At 38.4% G+C, this 19,500-nt stretch overlaps 1 protein-coding gene across 7 annotated transcripts in view; it reads left to right on the top strand.

Moving 5' to 3' along the window:
- The window catches only part of STAU2 (staufen double-stranded RNA binding protein 2), a 228,320-nt gene that overhangs the window by 114,505 nt on the left and 94,315 nt on the right, over nucleotides 1-19,500 (top strand). Inside the window, exon 12 of one of the 7 annotated variants that reach the window (XM_079796397.1) lies at nucleotides 4,172-9,388. The exons of 5 other annotated variants lie outside the window; for them this stretch is intronic. In XM_079796397.1, coding sequence (XP_079652523.1) covers nucleotides 4,172-4,183 — 12 coding nt within the window. In that variant the 3' untranslated portion in view covers nucleotides 4,184-9,388. Of the gene's footprint in view, nucleotides 1-884; nucleotides 2,509-4,171; nucleotides 9,389-19,500 lie in introns of those variants that run through there. One more of the 7 variants, XM_079796398.1, reaches the window with a different exon arrangement.

Here is a 19,500-nt window from a genome sequence, read left to right as displayed (position 1 = left end):
CTCAGATGGTACCAACAATTCGGTGTCACTGGGCGGTCTGAAACCAGCTCTAGTCCACGTAACTGGTTGTCTATTTGAATTTGGGGATAGAAGCATTTCTTTCCTGTTTATTTTTTGTTCTCCTTTGAAAAAACCACCCAACAATCCTTTATGGATAGAATTTTTGAAAGAATGGTTAACGCTATGAAGAGGAAATACCTGTGTTCTGATTTCTTAGTTGCTTGAACATCATGTGCTGACCTGTAACCGCTAACGTGACCGCTAACGTGACCGCTAACGTGACCGCTGAACTGCAGCGAGCTTGTGCGTGGGCGTCTCGCTCCTGCAGCTTCCCCTGTTTTCACCTCTTTTCCATCTTAGTCTTCTTCCTTATGACTAAAAACTGTAATTTTCCTTAGAAACACTCTAGGAGATCTGTATTATGTAGAATGATCATGTATTTATACAAATTTTACAAGTTTAGATACAAAATAAGAAAGAAGAACATGTGTTTTTGGTGTGGGGAGGGATTTTTGCATGTTTTCTTTTTTTTTCCCACCGGAAATGGATTCATTCAAATTGATTGCCAGGTAGTCATTAGACTATTAATATGAAATTACAGAAACTGTTACCAATTATTGGTTCTTCATCTGAAATTTTAAGCGCTTAAAGTTAAAATTTTAGAACTTGGTTTTGTTAATTATAAGAATGACAATAAATCACTGTTCAAAATAAAAAGACCTTGATTCATACCACATACTGGAAAACAGCGAAGTAATTTTTAGTTCTGTGTATAATCTGCGTAGAATGAACTAGACATAGACTGCCATGAAAAGAAAGTCACTGCTTATTTACAAATCTGGTCCTTTAGAAACGTCTCCAAGTAATGCTGCATTTTTTTTTAGAAATGACGCAAAAATTGCATTCAAGCTCTGAATTGATTTTTTGCTTAGAGATGTGGTAGATGTAATTTTGCTGCTTCAGTTTTTTATTTGTATTTATTTGTTAATTCTTGGCAATGAAAACAGTAATAATTTGAATATATCTTTACCTTAGTCAGACTGTAGTCTGTTTTCCCCATTATTGGACTGACTGCTCAGACCTTTTATTAAAGCTTATAGCAGAGATAATATTCATTATTTATGGACAAGCTAAACATTTCCAAATTTGTGTACTATGACTTTAACACACTAATGAGTATAAACAGGCTTCTTTGGTCGAATGAGCTGGGTGTTGATATGAAATATTGTCTCTCTGGTGCATCGCAACCTGCCGCTGAGCCGTGGACAGGATTGTGGGAAATGGCTTAGTGTCCTGAGAGGTGTATCCACATCTTCATGTCACAGTAGAAGGTTCTTTGTGGTTAAGAGTTTTAAAGCCTATTTCTTTATAGGTAACTTTCTCAGGTCTATTTACCTGGTGGAAAAACAGGTAGATTGCTCCTGTTTCTTAAATGTTTGAATTGGGTTGTAGTTTAGAAATTATAGGACCGGGGTGTTATGCTATTCTGTTATTTTTATTTCTGGAACTTAAAAACAATAAATCCTTTTACTATGTTTCTAGGTTAGTATTTTTTATTTTGTTATTGTATGCTGACTAGATAATTATTGCTTATTGGATATTGTATAAATCCTTCCTTGGCCTTCTTTGCCTATTGAAATCTGATGTGACAGTTAATATTGTATTACAAAGTAAAATTATATTAGTGTACTGAAAACTAAGTTGCTTTAACTTTTATTTTTTTTCATTACCCAGCCTTTAATTAAAACTTATAAATTACTAAAAGTTCATTTGCTCACCAGAATGTAGGTATTAAGCTCATATTCTTTTGCTTAAATCTATTAAGTAATTTAAATTATTATGCAATTAAAGTTATTAATAAAGCTGACTTCACAGAGCAGAATGTGACTGAACACTTGCACATTCTTGGTAATGCTTTTATTCTTGCTTGGGCTCACCTAAAGTTTTTAATCACATATTAGAAGCAAGCTTTTGGATCTGTGTCATAAATGAGTATTTGTTTCTTTGCAGTTTCATTGAGTGCATTTTAATTATCCTCTTTTAAAACTTGAGTATTTTATTATTTTTTAGCAAAAAGTTTTATGTCATTAGTTCTGTGAACCTCAGATTTTATGCTTCAGTCAGTATGCTTCTATAACTTTCATGCATTTCATAAAAGCTCGCTTAAAATTATAGTCCTGGTGTTTCAGGGCCTTTTGTTGTGTAATTTGATACTCTTTCATTATAATGCCAAAATGTTTCAAAATCATGGGGCTTTTTAAAGAAAATTATTATGGGAAAGACATTCTTGAAATGCTGTACATTTGAGCTGAATATTTGAAGACTTTTTTGTTACGTTTTAATTTATACTATCCTAAGTTTTTTGATTTTCCATACTAATTATATTAGAAATATCTTTGTATAATTAAATATAAGCAGTTTTTTTTGTTTTGTTTAAATGAGTCATTAGAAACAGATTAGATTGAAAATGAATTCCATTTGCTCCTCGGTATCCGCAGAAGATTGGTTCCAGGCGGATGCTCAAGTCTCTTATGCAAAATGGCACGGTATTCGCCTGTAACCTACACACATCCTCCCGTAGACTTTAAACCAGGCGTCCTCAAACTACGGCCCGCGGGCCACATGCGGGTGTTTTTGCCGTTCTGTTTTTTTACTTCAAAATAAGATATGTGCAGTGTGCATAGGAATTTGTTCATAGTTTTTTTTAAACCATAGTCCGGCCCTCCAACGGTCTGAGGGACAGTGAACTGGCCCCCTGTTTAAAAAGTTTGAGGACCCCTGCTTTAAACCATCTCTAGATTACTTATAATACCTAATGCAATGTTAATGCTATATACATAGTTGTTACATGGTATTGTTTAGGGAATAATGACAAGAAAACAGCCTGTACGTGTTCAGTACAGATGCGCCATCACAGACCTGACTACCTAGCTCACGTCAGCAACAACATAACCCTTTTTCTGAATATTTATGACCAGCAGTTGGTTGAATCCGCAGACGTGGAGCTGCGGATATGGAGAGCTGGCTGTACTTTAATAAGCTATTCTTTCTAGGTGGGTTTAATTTCAATTTGCTGTTCTGTGCTCCTCCTAGTTTCCCTCATCCTTTGAGCAGTGTTGTTATTGAACCCTGCAGAGTAAAGTGGGGTTAACTAGATTTGTTTTTCTCACATAAAGAATATAAAGAAGTTGGTGTCTCAGTTAAGCCATAGTTAGTTTATTTTACATATTTAAGGAGTATTTTATAGAGAGGCTTTCCATTACGGTGAGTTTCAGATGCTTTGAGACATCTACTTGAAAACTCTCTTTTCAAACAATACGTTTCAGCTGATCTGTCTCCCTTTTTTGAAGTTTAATATGATTGTAGCAGGCTTCTTTCATAGCGGGCTCTAAACCCCGTAGTAGCTGTGCTTCCACCAAAACCAGAGGAGTTACACTAGATCAACTCATGGTGCTAAAACTTCCAGCTCTAAAGAGAAAAACATTACACTTGAAGATGGAAGTCCTGATACACGTAAAAATATACTGTAACAAATACTGGAAAGAGTGGAGCAAGTCTGAGCAAACAGTCCATTCTCACCGCATAAACTACTCAGGACTAACTCCACCCCAAATCAGTGCAGAACGTCATGGTGGAGCTCAGAAGGACAAAGACACTCCCCCGAGCCTTGGCCCCAGCACACACACAGTGAGACACATGAGACATTTCCAAGAAAAAGTCCTAGGCAAACCCAGAGAGCTGTTCCTGCCGCAGTGACTGTGGCTGGGAAACGGCCATCCTTGCCCCCCCCCCCCGCCCCCCCCCCCCGTCCCCGTCCCCCTCCCTAGACGTGTCGGCAGCCTTTTCAGTTTGCATCAGAAGAGAGTCCATCCCAACACGAGGATTCTGGTTGGAGTTATTTGAAAATCAAGTTTTTAAAGAAAAAATAAATTATGTTTCGTCTCAAGGTGAACTGCATTTCCTTTTGCTAGGAAAGGCTGGCAGCGAGGTGACTTTCTCAGCGACGAGAGATTCATGGTGCCATCAGGCAGGTGTTGACATACCTGTGCTCATTTTAGGTCGTGTTGAGATGATGTTTGCCTCTTTCCAGCATTTGGCTATGTCTCACTTTTTTTTTTTCCCCCCATGAATAACCTGGCTTAAATTTCATGATTGTTCTCTTCTCACCCAGGACAACTCCTGAGAAAGAGAACCGTATGCGGAATACGTGGGATTTGTGCACATGGAAACGAACTGCTCTGGCATTCCAGGGCACGCTTCACTTGGGAGCTGATGGGGAAACGAGGGAACGGAACTGACATTCGTGGACTGACTGACGATCTAGCAGAGAGTGAAGTAGGCATTAAGTAGGCATTACATACATTACTTTGTGAGCAAGCAGAAGTGCCTGGTACATTTTTGCTAACAAATCCTTATTTTATTTTTAAAAATATGTTTTTATTGTTTTCAAAGAGAGGGGAGGGAGAGAGGGAGAAACATTGGTGAGAAAGAAACATCAACATCAATCAGCTGCCTCCTGCACGCCCCCTGCTGGGGCCAAACCTGCAACCCAGGCTTGTGCCCTGACCAGGAATTGAACAGGCAACTTCCTGGTGCACGGGACGGTGCTCAACCAACTGACCCACACTGGCAGGGCAACAGATCCTTATTTTAAATCAAACTGTAGCACAGTGGCTGCACAGTGTTTGAAGACTGATCCTTGTAGGTAGGGCTAGTGTGTGGTGGTGGACAATGGTTTTCTTAAATTTCATTAATACATTTATTTCTGCCCCCAACTATATACACAACTGAGTCTGAGTCATTTAAAAATTCTGACTCTTTTAATCTTCTGGGAACTTTGGATTTTATTCTAAGATAAAATTTTATTATCTAAATACACACCTGAGGGACAACCCAAGCAAAACATCCTATTAGTAATCTGTTTACTCATTTTCCTACATGAAATGATTCATTTTAAACCTTGACTTGAGTTTAGGTTCTGGAAAGTTCCACCATCTTAACAGAGTCACACCAAAAAGCAGATTTAGCTTTCAGAGATAAGGGACAGTTGAAAACGTTTGAAATGTGTTTACCTCGAGTACAGTCCTCTTTTAAATAAAAAGTATGTGTCAGTACAGAATCAAGTCCTGAAAGGGAACATTTGAGAAAACCAGGACTACTGTTGGAAAATGATACAAAGTTCACAGCTTGAAAAGCTCTTATTAAGAGAAAAGGATAGTTTTCAGTAATTTCAGTGTCTATGAAATTAATCTGGCTCTAGGACATCGTCCCATTGAATAGGGGAGTTGATCCAGCTGACGAACAGGAAATGGGCCATGTGTTCATTCACTCTGGAAAAGTACTTAGTACCTGCACCTGCTGGTAGCATGCCAGGCACTGGGCCCGGGGGCACAGGAGGAGTTATGGTCAAGTTGGACACAGGTAGAAATGCCGAAGATTGCCCACTACCACAAATTAGCCCTGTCTCCAGGATAAAAAGAATGAAAAATTCCTAGCATGCTGCATGAAATAATGTCTGTAATGCCTGCCCCCTACAGTAAGTGTCATAGTCCGTGTAACCTGACAGGTGTTCACTTGAGGTATGGCTACATATGTTAATCATAAATGGGAACGAACAGCTCTGACTGAAGGAATTAGGGAAGAATCCATGACAGAGGAGACATTTGAATTAAGTAGTAAAGAGCACACAGAATTTTAAGGTGGATAAGAAGAAAAAGAATTGCAGGCAGAAGCAGCTGAGTACCGAAGACAAAGGGTATGGCGTTTTTGAAAATGCTTGGAGGTCAAAGTGGAAGTGGCTGGCAGGAGGCTGAAAACGTGTGTGTTGCTGGTAGTTTGAAGTTTGGCTGTTAGGCAGAGACCACCGACTTATTTTTTTTAAAAAATTTATTGATTTTTTTACAGAGAGGAAGAAAGAGGGGTAGAGAGTTAGAAACATCGATGAGAGAGAAACATCGATCAGCTGCCTCCTGCACACCCTCTACTGGGGATGTGCCCGCAACCAAGGTACATGCCCTTGACCGGAATCGAACCCGGGACCCCCTAGTCCGCAGACTGACGCTCTATCCACTGAGCCAAACTGGCCAGGGCATATTTTTGAAAGGGTAGTGGCGTGGTTTTTGTATTTCAGAAAAATAATTCTGTAGGCTGAGAAGGATGAACTAGACAATCAAGAGACTGGTGGTGGAGAGACTAATTAGAGTGGTTTTGCACAAATCTAGGAGAGAAATAACAAAAGATCAAATTAGGGCAGAGCCAGAGGGCGTAGAGGAAGGAGCTGAAAGTACAGTCGTCTAAGAGAGAGTTCATTTAATTAACATTACATGATGTCTGTTGCTGACTTCTGTGAAGCTGCTTTGACTGGCCTGGTCAGGGTGGACACTGGATTTAACGTATTGAGTAAATGGGGACTGTGTGAGGATAAATAGAGTATTCTGTTAGGAATTTGAGAGGGTAAATGTGTTTGTGAGAAAAGAAAGAACTTGAAAGGAAGGTAATGTGAATGATATGTTTGAGACAAGGTTTTGTTTTTAGTATTTTGTTTATTCATTTATGAGATGAATAAACTTAGAGGAAGTTACTAAGTTCCACTTCAGACCCGTGGAATTTGAGTTGCCTGAGGGACTTTCAAATGGAGATGTCCAGTGGGCAGTTGTAATGGGTCCAGAGATCAGCAATAGAGTGTAGGACACAGTCATTGGTATATAGATGTAATTGAAACCATAGATAGAAAACTGACCAGGAAAACTGGGCAAAGGCCTAGGAGAGATTAGTGAGTATTCATCCCGATGAGTACTAACATGTAAGGGATTCATTCATTCATTCAAGCAAAATGCATTGAGCACCTGCCATGGGCCAGGTACATTTGTTGGCACTGAGGATGCAGCATAAATTCAGTCAAGGTTCTCACGGAGCTAACATTAGAGTGGGATGTGTTGTAGGGGGAACAGGCGGAAGGGCAGATAGTCACATGAGCACATAGGATAAATTCAACTGGTGTTGATATCCTAAGGTAACAGCTGCTTGGGAATTGTGAGATGAGTTGTTTTTAAAAAAAATATATTTTATTGATTTTTTTACAGAGAGGAAGGGAGAGGAATAGAGAATTAGAAACATTGATGAGAGAGAAACATTGATCAGCTGCCTCCTGCACACCCCTTACTGGGGATGTACCCGCAACCAAGGTACATGCCCTTGACCGGGATCGAACCTGAGACCCTTCAGTCCACAGGCCGATGCTCTATCCACTGAGCAAAACCTGCCAGGGCATGAGTTAAGTTTATTTATGAGATGTATAAGTAATGACTTAGTGTCTTTAACTGTTGTGTCAAAGATAACTACACTTTTTCCCTATTTATTTTTAAATTTATCTTTATTGTTCAAAGCATTACAGACGTCCCCCTTTTCCCCCCATTGACCCGCTCCCCTACAACTCCCCTCACGTTCAGGCCTTCACCACACTATTGTCTGTGTCCATGGGTTATGCATATATGCATATAAGTTCTTTGGTTAATGGTTATCTCTCCCTCTGTGCCCCCTACCCCCACCTTCCCTCTGGAATTTGTCAGTCTGTTCCATGCTTCTATGTCTCTGGATCTATTTTGTTCATCAGTTTATTTTGTTCATTAGATTCCACATATGGGTGAGATCATTTGATACCTATCTTTCTCTGACTGGTTTATTTCGCTTAGCATAATACTCTCCAGGTCCCTCCAAGCTGTCTCAAAGGGTAAGAGATCCTTCTTTTTTACTGCTGCATAGTATTCCATGGTGTAAATGTACCACAGCTTTTTAATCCACTCATCTGCTGATGGGCACCATGGCTGTTTCCAGGTCTTAACTATTGTAAATAGTGCTTCTGTGAACATAGGGGTGCATACATTCTTCCTGATTGGTATTTCGGGATTCTCAGGATATATTCCTAGAGGTGGGATCACTGGGTCAAATGGCAGTTCCTTTTTAATGTTTTTAGGAAACTCCATACTGTTTTCCTCAATGGCTGCACAGTCTACATTCCCACGAGTAGTGCACTAGGGTTCCCGTTTCTCCACATCCTTGCCAGCTCTTGTCATTTGTTGATTTGTTGATGGTGGCCATTCTGACAGGTAACTACACTTTTCAATGTTTTAATTAACCTTATTGAGGTATCATTTACATATAATAAAACACACCCATTTTAATTGTACACTTGGATGAGTTTTGAAAAATGTAGACCAACATGTAACTACCACCACAATCAAGATGGGGATATTGCCATTACTGTGACCAATTTCCTGGTGCTCTCAGCAGCCTGCTCCCTCACCTCCCCATGGCTCGGGCAACCAGGATATCCTTTTGTCACTAAAGATTAGTTTTACCTTTTCAGGAATTTCATAAAAATGGAACCATATGGCATGCACAGTTTTGCGTCTGATTTTCTTTGACTCAATATAATGTTTTAAGATTTGTTTATGTTGTATATATCACAAGTTTGTTCCTTTTTATTGCTAAGTACTAGTTAATTACATGGATATATACCACAGTGATCAGGTTATCTATTGATGGACATCTGAGTTGTTTTCAGTTTGGGGCTATTATGAATAAAGCTTTTTATGAATATTCATGTACAAGGTTTTGTGCAGACATGTTTCTAATTCTCTTGGAAAAATATCTTAGAGTGGAATTGCTGGGTCACATGGTAAGTGTACATAGAAATTTATAAGGAACTATCAGATTTTTTTTCAATGTGTTGTATCATTACATTCCTGCCAGCAATGTATGAGGGCTGCACACAGTGATCAGTCTTACTTTATGAATGGTACAGTAGTATCTCATTTATATTTTAATTTGTATTTCACTGGTGACCAACAATATGAGCTGCTTTTTAAATATATATATATTTTTATTGATTTCAGAGAGGAAGAGAGAGGGAGAGAGAGATAGAAACATCAATGATGAGAGAGAATCACTGATTGGCTGCCTTCTGCATGCCCCCTATGGGGATTGAGCCCACAACCTGGGCATGTGTCCTTGACCGGAATCGAACTCGGGACCCTTCAGTCCGCAGGCTGAGACTCTATCCGCTGAGCCAAACCAGCTAGGGCAATATGAGCTTCTTTACATTGTGTTTATTGGCCAAATTATATATCTTTGTGAAATGTCCACATCTTTTGCCCAGTTTTTAATTGGAGCATTTTCTTTTTATGGAGTTATAACAGTTTTTAAAAAATATATTCTGGAAACAATTTTTGTGTTACAAATATTATTTCACTGCCTGTGACTTTTTTTTTTCATTATCTTAATGGCATCTTTTGAAAAGTTGAAAAGAAGTTTTCAATGTTGATGAAGTTCAATTTTCCATATAGTTTGTGCCTTTTTGATCTTATCTAAGAAATCTTTGACTACAGGGTTGCAAAGATTTTCTCTTACTTTTTTCCTAGACATTTTATGGGTTTGCTTCTATGTTTTTGTTTTTAGTATATATTTTTATTCCAGAGATGAAGGGGGAGAAAGACAGAGAAGGAGATAGAGAGAGAGAGAGAGAGAGAGAGAGAGAGAGAGAGAGAGAGAGAGAGAGAGAGAGAGAGAGGGAGAGAAAGAAAGAAAAGAAAAGAAAAGAAAAGAAAAGAAAAGAAAAGAAAGAAAGAAAGAAACATCAATATCAATGATGAGAGAGAGTCATTGATTGGCTGCTTCCTGCATGCTCCCTACTGGGGACTATGCCCACAACCCAGGCATGTGCCTTGACCGGAATCGAACCCGGTACCCTTCAGTCCGCATGCCAGTGCTCTATCCACTGAGCCAAACCATCTAGGGCAGGAGTCTGTTTCTGTTGACTGCCTTATGTCACCCTTTCCTGGTGGTTGTTTTGTTTTTTGCATAACTTTTGTTTGAAAAATGGACATTGTGGATAATATGTTAGAGCAACTCTATCATTTTTTCTTTTGCAGATCGTTGTTTTTGTTTTTGGTCCAGTACTCAGTTAAGCAGTCTGGACTGAAAGTATAAGCTTTGCCTCTCCCAGAGCGACATTCCTCAGCTGATACTCCACTTAGTTCTCTCAGCTTCCAGCTGTGGCCTTTTCTCTTGCAGTGTCTTCCCAGTGTCTTCATAATTATTTGGGCTGAGTTTATCCTCGTATTTTGGAGCCCATCCTCTTTGCATTTCTTAGCTTTCAGCATTTCTCCCCTCCCTTAAATTTTCAGCTTATCAACCAGCCCTTGTCTACGGATACTTTAGTGAAGCGTTTAGCTTTCTAGTACTCAAGCCGTATATACTTTACAGACCGCACTCTATTAAAAACATAGCAGTGGTGATGGAAGGAGACTTGACTTGAACACACACAACATAATATACAGGTGATGTATTATAACATTCAACATCTGAAACCTATATGATTTTATTAACCTATATGTCACCCCAGTAAATTCAATAAGAAAGTAAAAGAAGAACAACCCCAAACTTTCAGATCTTAATGGATTTCTTACTTCTCTCTGCCCACTTTTATTTCCGGCGCTCTGTGATCTTTCCTGGACACGCAGAGTCTATCATCAGGCAGGAATTTGGGTGCAGTTTATATGCCCATTGAGAGTTGTACCACTCACGCAGCCACCTTCCTTCTGGGATTTGTTCCCTCCATGTCCAGCTCGTCTGCCACCCCGAAGTGCTCTCCTCTGCCACCTCCAGCTGGTTAGACGGCAGTTTTCCACCAATAGAACTATAGAAAGCGAGAATACCTCAGGCAAAAAAAAAAAAAAAAAAAAAAAAGCCACACAGTCACAATTTTTATTTTTTATAGTTTTGGTCCTTTAAGGGAAAACTGTGCCCTGGTGTCTGCCTACACTTGATCACATTCCAGTGCCTTCAGATACTTTTCTTTTCATCTTGTCTACATTTTATATTGTTATCTGCAAGAGTCTTTGTCCAATGAACTTATTGCCTGAAGCTGGAATTCTCCCACTTGTGTTTGAAAATCACTGAATTGACCAAGTCACTCATTCATTAATTACTGGTAATCGTGACAGCTGTCATAAAAAGTAATTCAAAATATTGGAAAAGCCATAAGGATACTAGTCGTTGGATTTAGGGCCCACTCTAAACCTAGGATTATCTTATCCCGAGATCCTTAACTTAATCCCATCTGCAAAGACCGTATTTCCAAAAAAGATCACATTCAAAGCTGCTGGGTTAGGACCTGGACATATATTTTGGGTGCCAATACTGAACTCACTGTATACTCTCAGATTTCTTAAATTGGTATATTTATTGCTTTCATCAAATTTGGAGGATTTTTGGCCATATTTCCTTCAAATATATTTTTGCCCACTTTTCTATCTCCTCTCCTTTTGGGCCTTCATTTACATGCATTTTTAAATATTGTCCCACAGATTCCTGAGGCTTTATCTATTTTTAAATAAAAAATTTTCCCTGAACCTCAGCTTATACTATTTCTATTGACCTGTAAGTTCACTCTTTCCTGTATCTCCTTTATCCAGTGATTTTTTTTTGTTTTTGTTTTTTGGATATTTTCATTTTCAGAATTTTCATATGGTTCTTCTTAAAAATTCTGTTTTCTGGTGACTTTCTCTATTCGTTCATTCCTTATAGACATAGTTTTCTTTATATCCTTGTGAGTAAGTATAATAGGTGCTTTTCTGCTTATTTCAGCATTGGATGTGGCCTCTATAGATTGCCTTTTCACTTGAGAATGAGTCACTTTTTCCTGTTTATTTTAGGTCAAGTCATTTTGGATTGCATTCTGACTATTATGAATGATACATTATAGAGACTGGATTCTGTTACATTTCTCTGCATAGTTTTGAATTTTGTTTTTAGAGGCAGTTAACCTGTCTGGATTCAAATTCCAAACTTTTAATCTCATCTTGAACTTTCTTTTCTCTTGGCTTCTGGAACAGTAGTCTCTCTTGGTTGCGCATATACTTCTCTGTCGAATGCTGCAAAGAAGAACTTGGCATTGAGGTGGTTATTGCTTCCTGTTTAGAGTAGTTTCAGTGGAAACATTGTGTAATGATAGGGGAGAAAGTTGAGGGTAGAGATAGTAATATTTTCCTAGATTAAAAATAGAAATAGCTGTGCCCAGCCGGCGTGGCTCAATGGTTGAGTGTCGACCTATGAACCAGGAGGTCACAGGTTTGATTCCCGGTCAGAGCACATGCCCAGGTACTGGGCTCGGTCCCCAGAGTCGGGCATGCAGGAGGCAGCCGATCAATGATTCTCTCTCATCATTGATGTTTCTCTCTCTCCCTCTCTCTTCCTCTCTAAAATCAATAAAAATATATTTTAAACAAATAGAAATAGCTGAAAATCTGATAGGTGGTGTTACTACCTAATTGGATCTGCAGTTTAAGCAGCAACTTATCTCACAGCTTTTGCAAATCAAGTAACATTTATTGATGTTATTTAGTCCCTATTGCATAGACCTATATTGTTATTTTTCTCTCTCTAAAACTCTAACTTATAGAGGAACCTTTAACTCCTCTTTTTCATGATTGTTTGGATATTGTGATTTTCCAGGCTTTTATGCCAGGAAATTGTTTTCCTGCATCCTCTTTCCTTCCTATATCAGAGGTAGAAAGTACTCACATTGTCCAGTAACTTAATTTTTCTAATTAAGAGAAAATTTAGCCTCCACTGATTCTCTTCTCTTGTTTTTGAAAGATTCTTTTAGTATAAAATTCTGACGTGCATAGAAAAACTTAAATTTATCTGTTATTTATTCTAATAGGCTCTCAGCTTCTTTGAAGTCTCATTTATTCTGAAGCACTTAAGAAAAGTTTTCTTTCTTATAAATCACCTTTAAAGTGTGTTGGTTTTTTTTACACTTAGAGAAAAGGAGAAAAATAGTATAGACTTTACTGTTAACAATTATATAATTATAGTATAATTGTCAGTACCAGGACATTAATGATGATACAATAATTAATCTACAGATCTTATTCAAATTTTGCCAGTTTTTCTACTAATGTTCTTTTTCAGGTCTCAGACCCAGTCTAGGATCCTACGTTGCATTTAATTGCGATGTCGCTTAAAGTGTCTTCCAATCAAGTAGCAGCTCTTTAGCCTTTTATGATCTTGACACTTTTGCATAATATTGAATTTTGTAGAATGTTAATAATTTGGGTTTTTCTGATATTTTCTCATTATTTGATTGAGATTGTGCATTCTTGGTAAGAATATCACAGAAGTGATGTGCCCTTCTCAGTGACCTATACACCACTCTGTTTATAATTGTCTTGAATATTTTCTCTCCATATGTTTAGAACCATATCAGACAGGGTTATATTTTTGCTTTTAATGTCAAACATAACTTAGAGAATTTTAGAAGAGAAGGAAAGTCTGTTGTATTTACCAACATTTTTACTCCTGTGTGTGTTTTTTTCCTTCCTGGTGGAGTTCTAAGAGTCCTGCTTTTATCATTTTCTTTGTTACTTTAGTCATTCTTTTAGGGTAGGTATGCCAGCAACATATTCTCAGTTTCCATTCATTTGAGAATGTTTGGGTTTTTCTTCAGTCCTTAAGGATATTTTTACTGGTTATAAAATTCTGGGTTTACTGTTTTTTGTTTTCTTTGTTTGTTTGTTGTTGTTGTTTTAGCTCTTGAAATAGCTTGTGCCAATTATTTCTGGCCTTCATGGGTTCTGTTGAGAAGTTCCTGTTAAATGTTTGCCTCCATCGGTCAGGAGTTGTTTTTCATTGCTTCCAAGATTATTCTTTGTTTTTAACTTTCAGAAGTTTGGTTATGATGTGTCTTGGCATGGGTTTCTTTGTGTTTCTTCTGTTTGGTGTTTTCTCAGCTTCTTAAAGCTATAGGTTTGTACCTTTTACTAAAATTTGGTAAATTTTTAGCTATTATTTCTTCAAGTTCTTTTTTTTTTTTTTTTAGCCCCAATCACTATCTTCTCTTTTGGGACTCTGAACACACAAATATTAGAGTTTTTGTTATGGTCCCACACACACATCCTTGAGGCTCCGTTCATTTTTTTCTCAGTCTTTTTTCTTTTGGTTGCCCAGATTAGGGAATGTCTATTTTTCTATCTTCAAGTCTACTGGTTCTTTCCTCTGTTCTGTCCATTCTGCTATTAAGCCTACCCATTGAGTTTTTTATTTTATTTCATGTATTTTTCAGTTTTACAAGTTCGATTTGATATGTTAACCAGTGTCACCCCAATAAATTTAATTTTTTTATTTTTTTATTTTTAAATTTCTTTATTGATTAAGGTATCACATATTTGTCCTCGTCCCCCCATTCCCATCCCACCCCCCTGTTGTCCTTAACCGCTGGTTACGCTCATATGCCTGCACACAAGTCCTTTGGTTGATCTCCCCCTTTACCCCCACCCTTCCCTACCCTCCCCCCGAGGCCCGACAGTCTGATCCATGCCTCCTTGTTTCTGGGTCTGTTCTTGTTCATCAGTCTATGTTGTTCATTATTTCCCCTAGATGAGTGAGATCATGTGCTATTAGAAATACACTTATAAGAACCGAAAATGAGACAAGCAATAATGGTTATGGTGACAGGCAAATGAATCAGTGTGTAGTGAGTTTCTTTCTGGGCCAACAGTTCTTTTGAGACCCAATTTCAATGTCCAACAGTTCCTTATGTGTACATGTCAGCACTGACATTTCAGTTCTGGATGGTGGACAAATGGTGGTAATGCAGGTCCGACTCTGTCCGGTTTGGTCCTGGGCAATCTGCAGTGATGCACAGCTGCTAACTGCTAGTATGGGAAGGCCACATCAGCGTCTTCCGTCTCTGGACTGCTTCTCTTCTGTCTTCATGTTAGGAGGCTTTTGAAAATTTTATAATGTAGTCTTGATGGCTTTTAAATTTTAATTTTTTTCACTATAATATTACTGTTTTAGGTTCATTATATGGTGCACAATTTTATCATGAGATGAAGTACCAATAAAAATTTTAGTTGACACTTTAGGAACACCTTTTTGTCCGGTACAATTAATTTTTCTAGAATATTCACTTGTTTCAACTAGCCAATTTAAATTTGCCTGAAAACTTGACTACTATTTTACTGTCAAATTTATTACTCTAACAATAATCTTGTTTTACCCTGTAAATATTGGTGGAAGGGATTATTTGCCTTCTTGAGTAGGTCCTGAGCATTCCTGGTGGTAGGCTGGATTTAGATATCGTAAACCCACTTCCCCACACCATGGGTACAAGGCAACTCAAACAATTCTTGTTGGAGTGAGAGGGCAGCTGCTGTCGGCCAAGTCTCTGTCTGTCACCTGGGTCCTGATCTGAGCTGGGCATGGGAAGCACAAAGCAGCCATGGGGGCAGGAGACCTCCCTCAGAAGGGGCTAGGATTCAGGCCCCTGCAATGTTGGGGGGGTGAGGGTCTGTGCCCCACCTCTGTTGATCCCCAAATTCTCTCCTGATGGCCCCTCTGCGACTGTGCCTGTCTTAGGTTGTTCCTTCCTTGAGGAATCTTACCTGTCTCTGGCTAACCAGCCATCCTCCGGGGCCAAGCAGAGTTGACGTGAGGTTCAGTTTTGTCTCCTTGGTAGCCTATGCCCCTAAATTTAATTTTTAATAAAGTTAGATTTGGTTCTTATTATATGTTCTATTTCTTTGTTGAGACTTTCAAAACTATTTATCTTTATTAAAAGTATTACAGATGTTCCTTTTTTCCTCCTCTGACTCCCTCCACTCTGCATCCGCCTACTGAAACTATATATTTTTTTGTTTCAAGTGTGTGTTTCATTGCCTTTTAAAACATATTTATGATAGCTATTTAAAACACTTACCTGATAAGTCTGAAATCTGTGTTATCTTGTTGGCATCTTAAGATTATCTTTTCTCATTCAAATTGAGATTATCCTAGTTTTTGGAATAATAAATGGTTTTCTATTGAATACTGGACATTTGGGGTATAAGTCTGTGTATCTTACTTAAATCTTTTGTTTTAGTAAGCCTCCTCTGACATGGTCCCAGCCTAGGATGGTATAGGAGTGCCTCCTTGTTACTATCGGATATCATAGTACCTTTCTCCACTTAGCCTTTTTGGACACCCTGGTGGAAGGGGGAGGGTTTTTATAGCTAAATGGTGGTGCAAGTCCTGACCCTCCACTATGCTTCTCCCAACACCACTCCAATGAGAAGGGGGAGGGTGCCTCATTGTCCAGCAGGGGTGAAAGTCATGACTCCCCATTCAGCCTTTCCTGTCATCACCCCTGTAAGGGAATTGGGTTGCTGCATTCCAGTCTGGCAAGGGTGGAAGTCTAGGCTCCCCATTTGGCCTTTGCTGGTGGGGGTCTGCCATTTTTTCTATGGTGTTTGGCTGGAATAGGGCACTTTTACCTAAACATTTTCTGTCTTGCTAAATTATTCTTTTTCTGGCCCTTTGTTTATAGAGATCAGACTTTCTTGTTTTGTTCTTTTCCCCTATACCCAGTGACATTTCCAGGTTGCTGGCTTCTCTAGCACCCAATCCAGGATATATAAAAGAAAACCCAGGAATTCAGCACTGTGTTACTTCTTGGGTCTTGAAATCCCTAAGCTGGTCTTTCTCCTCTCCTTTTTCCTGAGTCCTCTTATATTTGTTTTATGGATAACATCCAGGGCTGTTACTTATACTAAGCAGGAAGAATGCAGAAAAGTAAATCTATTACATCTTGTCTGGAAGCAGAAGTTAAAAATGGTCTTTTTTTTTTATCATGAATGTAATTATTTTTTAAATATTAAATATTGTGTGTTCTAGAATCTGTAATTACTGAGTAGAAAGCAATATATTTCAATATTTGTATAAAAATAATTACCTTTATGAATGCCAATATATAATGGAAAGATTGGTAAGGTCTTATTTTTGATATCCATTTTTTAAAGAGATAGACAGTACATTAGAGTTCTAATCCATGAAAAGTAGTAGAGTTGGTTGGCCCTCTTGGGAGAAGATTTTGTATTAGTTTAACTTTGGTGTCATACTGACTACCTATAGGACTATACTTTTTCTTTGACCTTACACTAGTTTTCCTTGTTAAGTTATTTCTTTGCAAAGCTCTATAGATTTTAATGCAGCTTCTTTTACATATGTAAATGGATATATGTGATTATTTTAAAACATGAGTACGTATTACAAAAAAAGGAAGCTCCTTTTCTAGTAGATATGAAATTGTTAAAAGTCACTTGGTGCTTTCTTTCATGGACATGTAAAACAAAAATAACTGTATATGTGTATGTGTATATATAATTTACGCCTTAATGAGATCTATCCTTAGATCTCCAATGGTATAGTCATTGAAAACTTTTCAGAACAAAATTTAGGGGTTTTTGCCGTGTACATACTCATCACTTAGTGTAAGAATGCATTATCTCCTTTAACAATATTTGCCACACATATGTTGTTGCAATTGTTAGACAGTTTTTGTCTGTAGACTTGTATTAGAAGTAATTCTGTGCATTACTGATAGATTTTTGTACACCAAACATAGGCATGTAATTTTCAAAGTTTATCCCACGTGGAGAATTCTAAAAGAGAGAGAAAGTAATTACAAGTCTGTATAATGCAATTTCATTCATTTACTTACCCCTTTTGAGGCATTAGTGTGACAAGCATATTGCATGCAGAGTGGAACAGATTACTCAGACAGCTAGAACACGGTACATGACTGAGCATGTTAAATATATGTTTACATTTTAGTTATAAAGGAGTTGATTTTAGTTATGAAAAGGATTGAGAAAAAAGCTTTAGGACAAGTCAGTGATAGATATTAACCTAATATAATATTATCCTATCTAATAAAAAGGGAATATGCTGATTGACTGCCACACCCTCAAAGATAGCGGCACCCATAGCCACAAGATGGTGGCGCCCAGTCCTCTCAGCCCTGCCGGAGTGGCAGGCGTGCAGCACAGCTGGGCCCACCCCCTAGCTGGGTCAGGCCACTCTGTATGCCTGCCTCCAGAGTCTCCCAGTCCCCTCAGCCCCTCAGCCACCCCGGGCCGGCCTGAGACGCAGGCAAGCCTCAGATGACAGCTGCCCAGCTGCCCAGGACCGGCCCAAGGCTCAGGTAGCCAGGGCTGGCAAAGGCTTGTGCTACCAGCAGTGGCAGCAGCAGAGGTTTGATGGGGCATCACCTTCCCCTGATTGCTGGGTTACCTCCTGCTCCCGAAGACTCCTGGACTGTGAGAGGGGGCAGGCCGGGCTGAGGGATCCCCCTCCAGTGCATGAATTTTCATGCACCGGGCCTCTAGTCCTTAATAATGATGCATCTTGGCCGACACGCAAGCATTTTCACTATCAATTTAGATATTTCGGAAAGTGTCATGTCTTTCACATGGACTTCCAATTGATATCAAAGGTGATTAGATTTTATTTTTAAAAGTATGTTTTATAACAACACTATATGTGACAAGAACATTTTAACTGGACCCTAAATGGCTGCGAACTATAGTTATTACAGTGTCAGCATATTGGCTTTTGCATAAACCCGCTATGTGGTAAGTTTCAGTTCCCCCCCATATTTAGCTGATGCATAGTAAACAACACTTCCACAGTCATGAATTCATATACACTGAGCGACCTTTTAATTTGCTCAGGAGGTATAACACCATGAATTAGAACTGCGGTCAAATCTTTTTCCCCAAGTTAACTAGGAAAAATATTTTCATAATAAAATCTTTAAAGTGCTTTGGAGAAAAGGTTTTATTTATTGACTTTCTTTGAACTCGAGGGAGTTTCTTACCTTCAGAGAAACTGACAGGCGATCTTAACAACCCTATTTGTTTGAAAAAATGGAATTATTCAACCATTAGGCTAGGATTCATATTGTTGTCATTTTCAGTTAGATCTATATTAAACATGACAAAATATTTGTGGACCATAATCTGTAATGAAGATATATGAGTATTATACAGCAAGTAGAATTAAACCTCAGATAGGGAACTAGTATGTGTTTTAATTTTCTTCCTCACAAATTCAAGGTTTTAATCTAAATTTTTACCCTAAATCTATACAAATTTAACAAACTGAGCATGTTCTAGCTAATAAAATCATTTCTTCCTATGGTATAGTTAGTAATTTATCACAAAATCAATGCTATTTTTACTTTATTAGCTTCGAGTGAAAATAAATACTGCTTGAAAGAACTCTTGTGACTGTAGATAAGTGGGAGGAGAATGAGCATTTTCCCAGTGGGGAGGTGGACTCAAAATTCTCCTACCACCTTCACCCCCGTCCCCTATCTCTGATAGGGAGTGTCTTCTGACATGTGCTTTTAATAATGCTTGGCTGTATTTCACTAAAAGAAAAATAATATTATGGTAACTTTATTTTGGTCTGCACATTACAAATCACCTTAGTTTAATTCACTTTGACTGCAATGTCAACATTTCAAGCAGAACATGATGTAGTAATACATATATATTTAACAGTGGTTTTAGAGGGACTATCATGTATAAGTAGAAGAATGTCACTACTAATTAAGTGGCAGTCACACACACACACGAAGAGTCAAAGATGAGAGAAAAGTCAGGTTGACAAAGT

Source organism: Cnephaeus nilssonii (assembly GCF_951640355.1).
Source record: "Cnephaeus nilssonii genome assembly, chromosome: 18".
Taxonomy (NCBI): domain Eukaryota; kingdom Metazoa; phylum Chordata; class Mammalia; order Chiroptera; family Vespertilionidae; genus Cnephaeus; species Cnephaeus nilssonii.
This window is presented reverse-complemented; position numbering and strand designations above follow the sequence as displayed.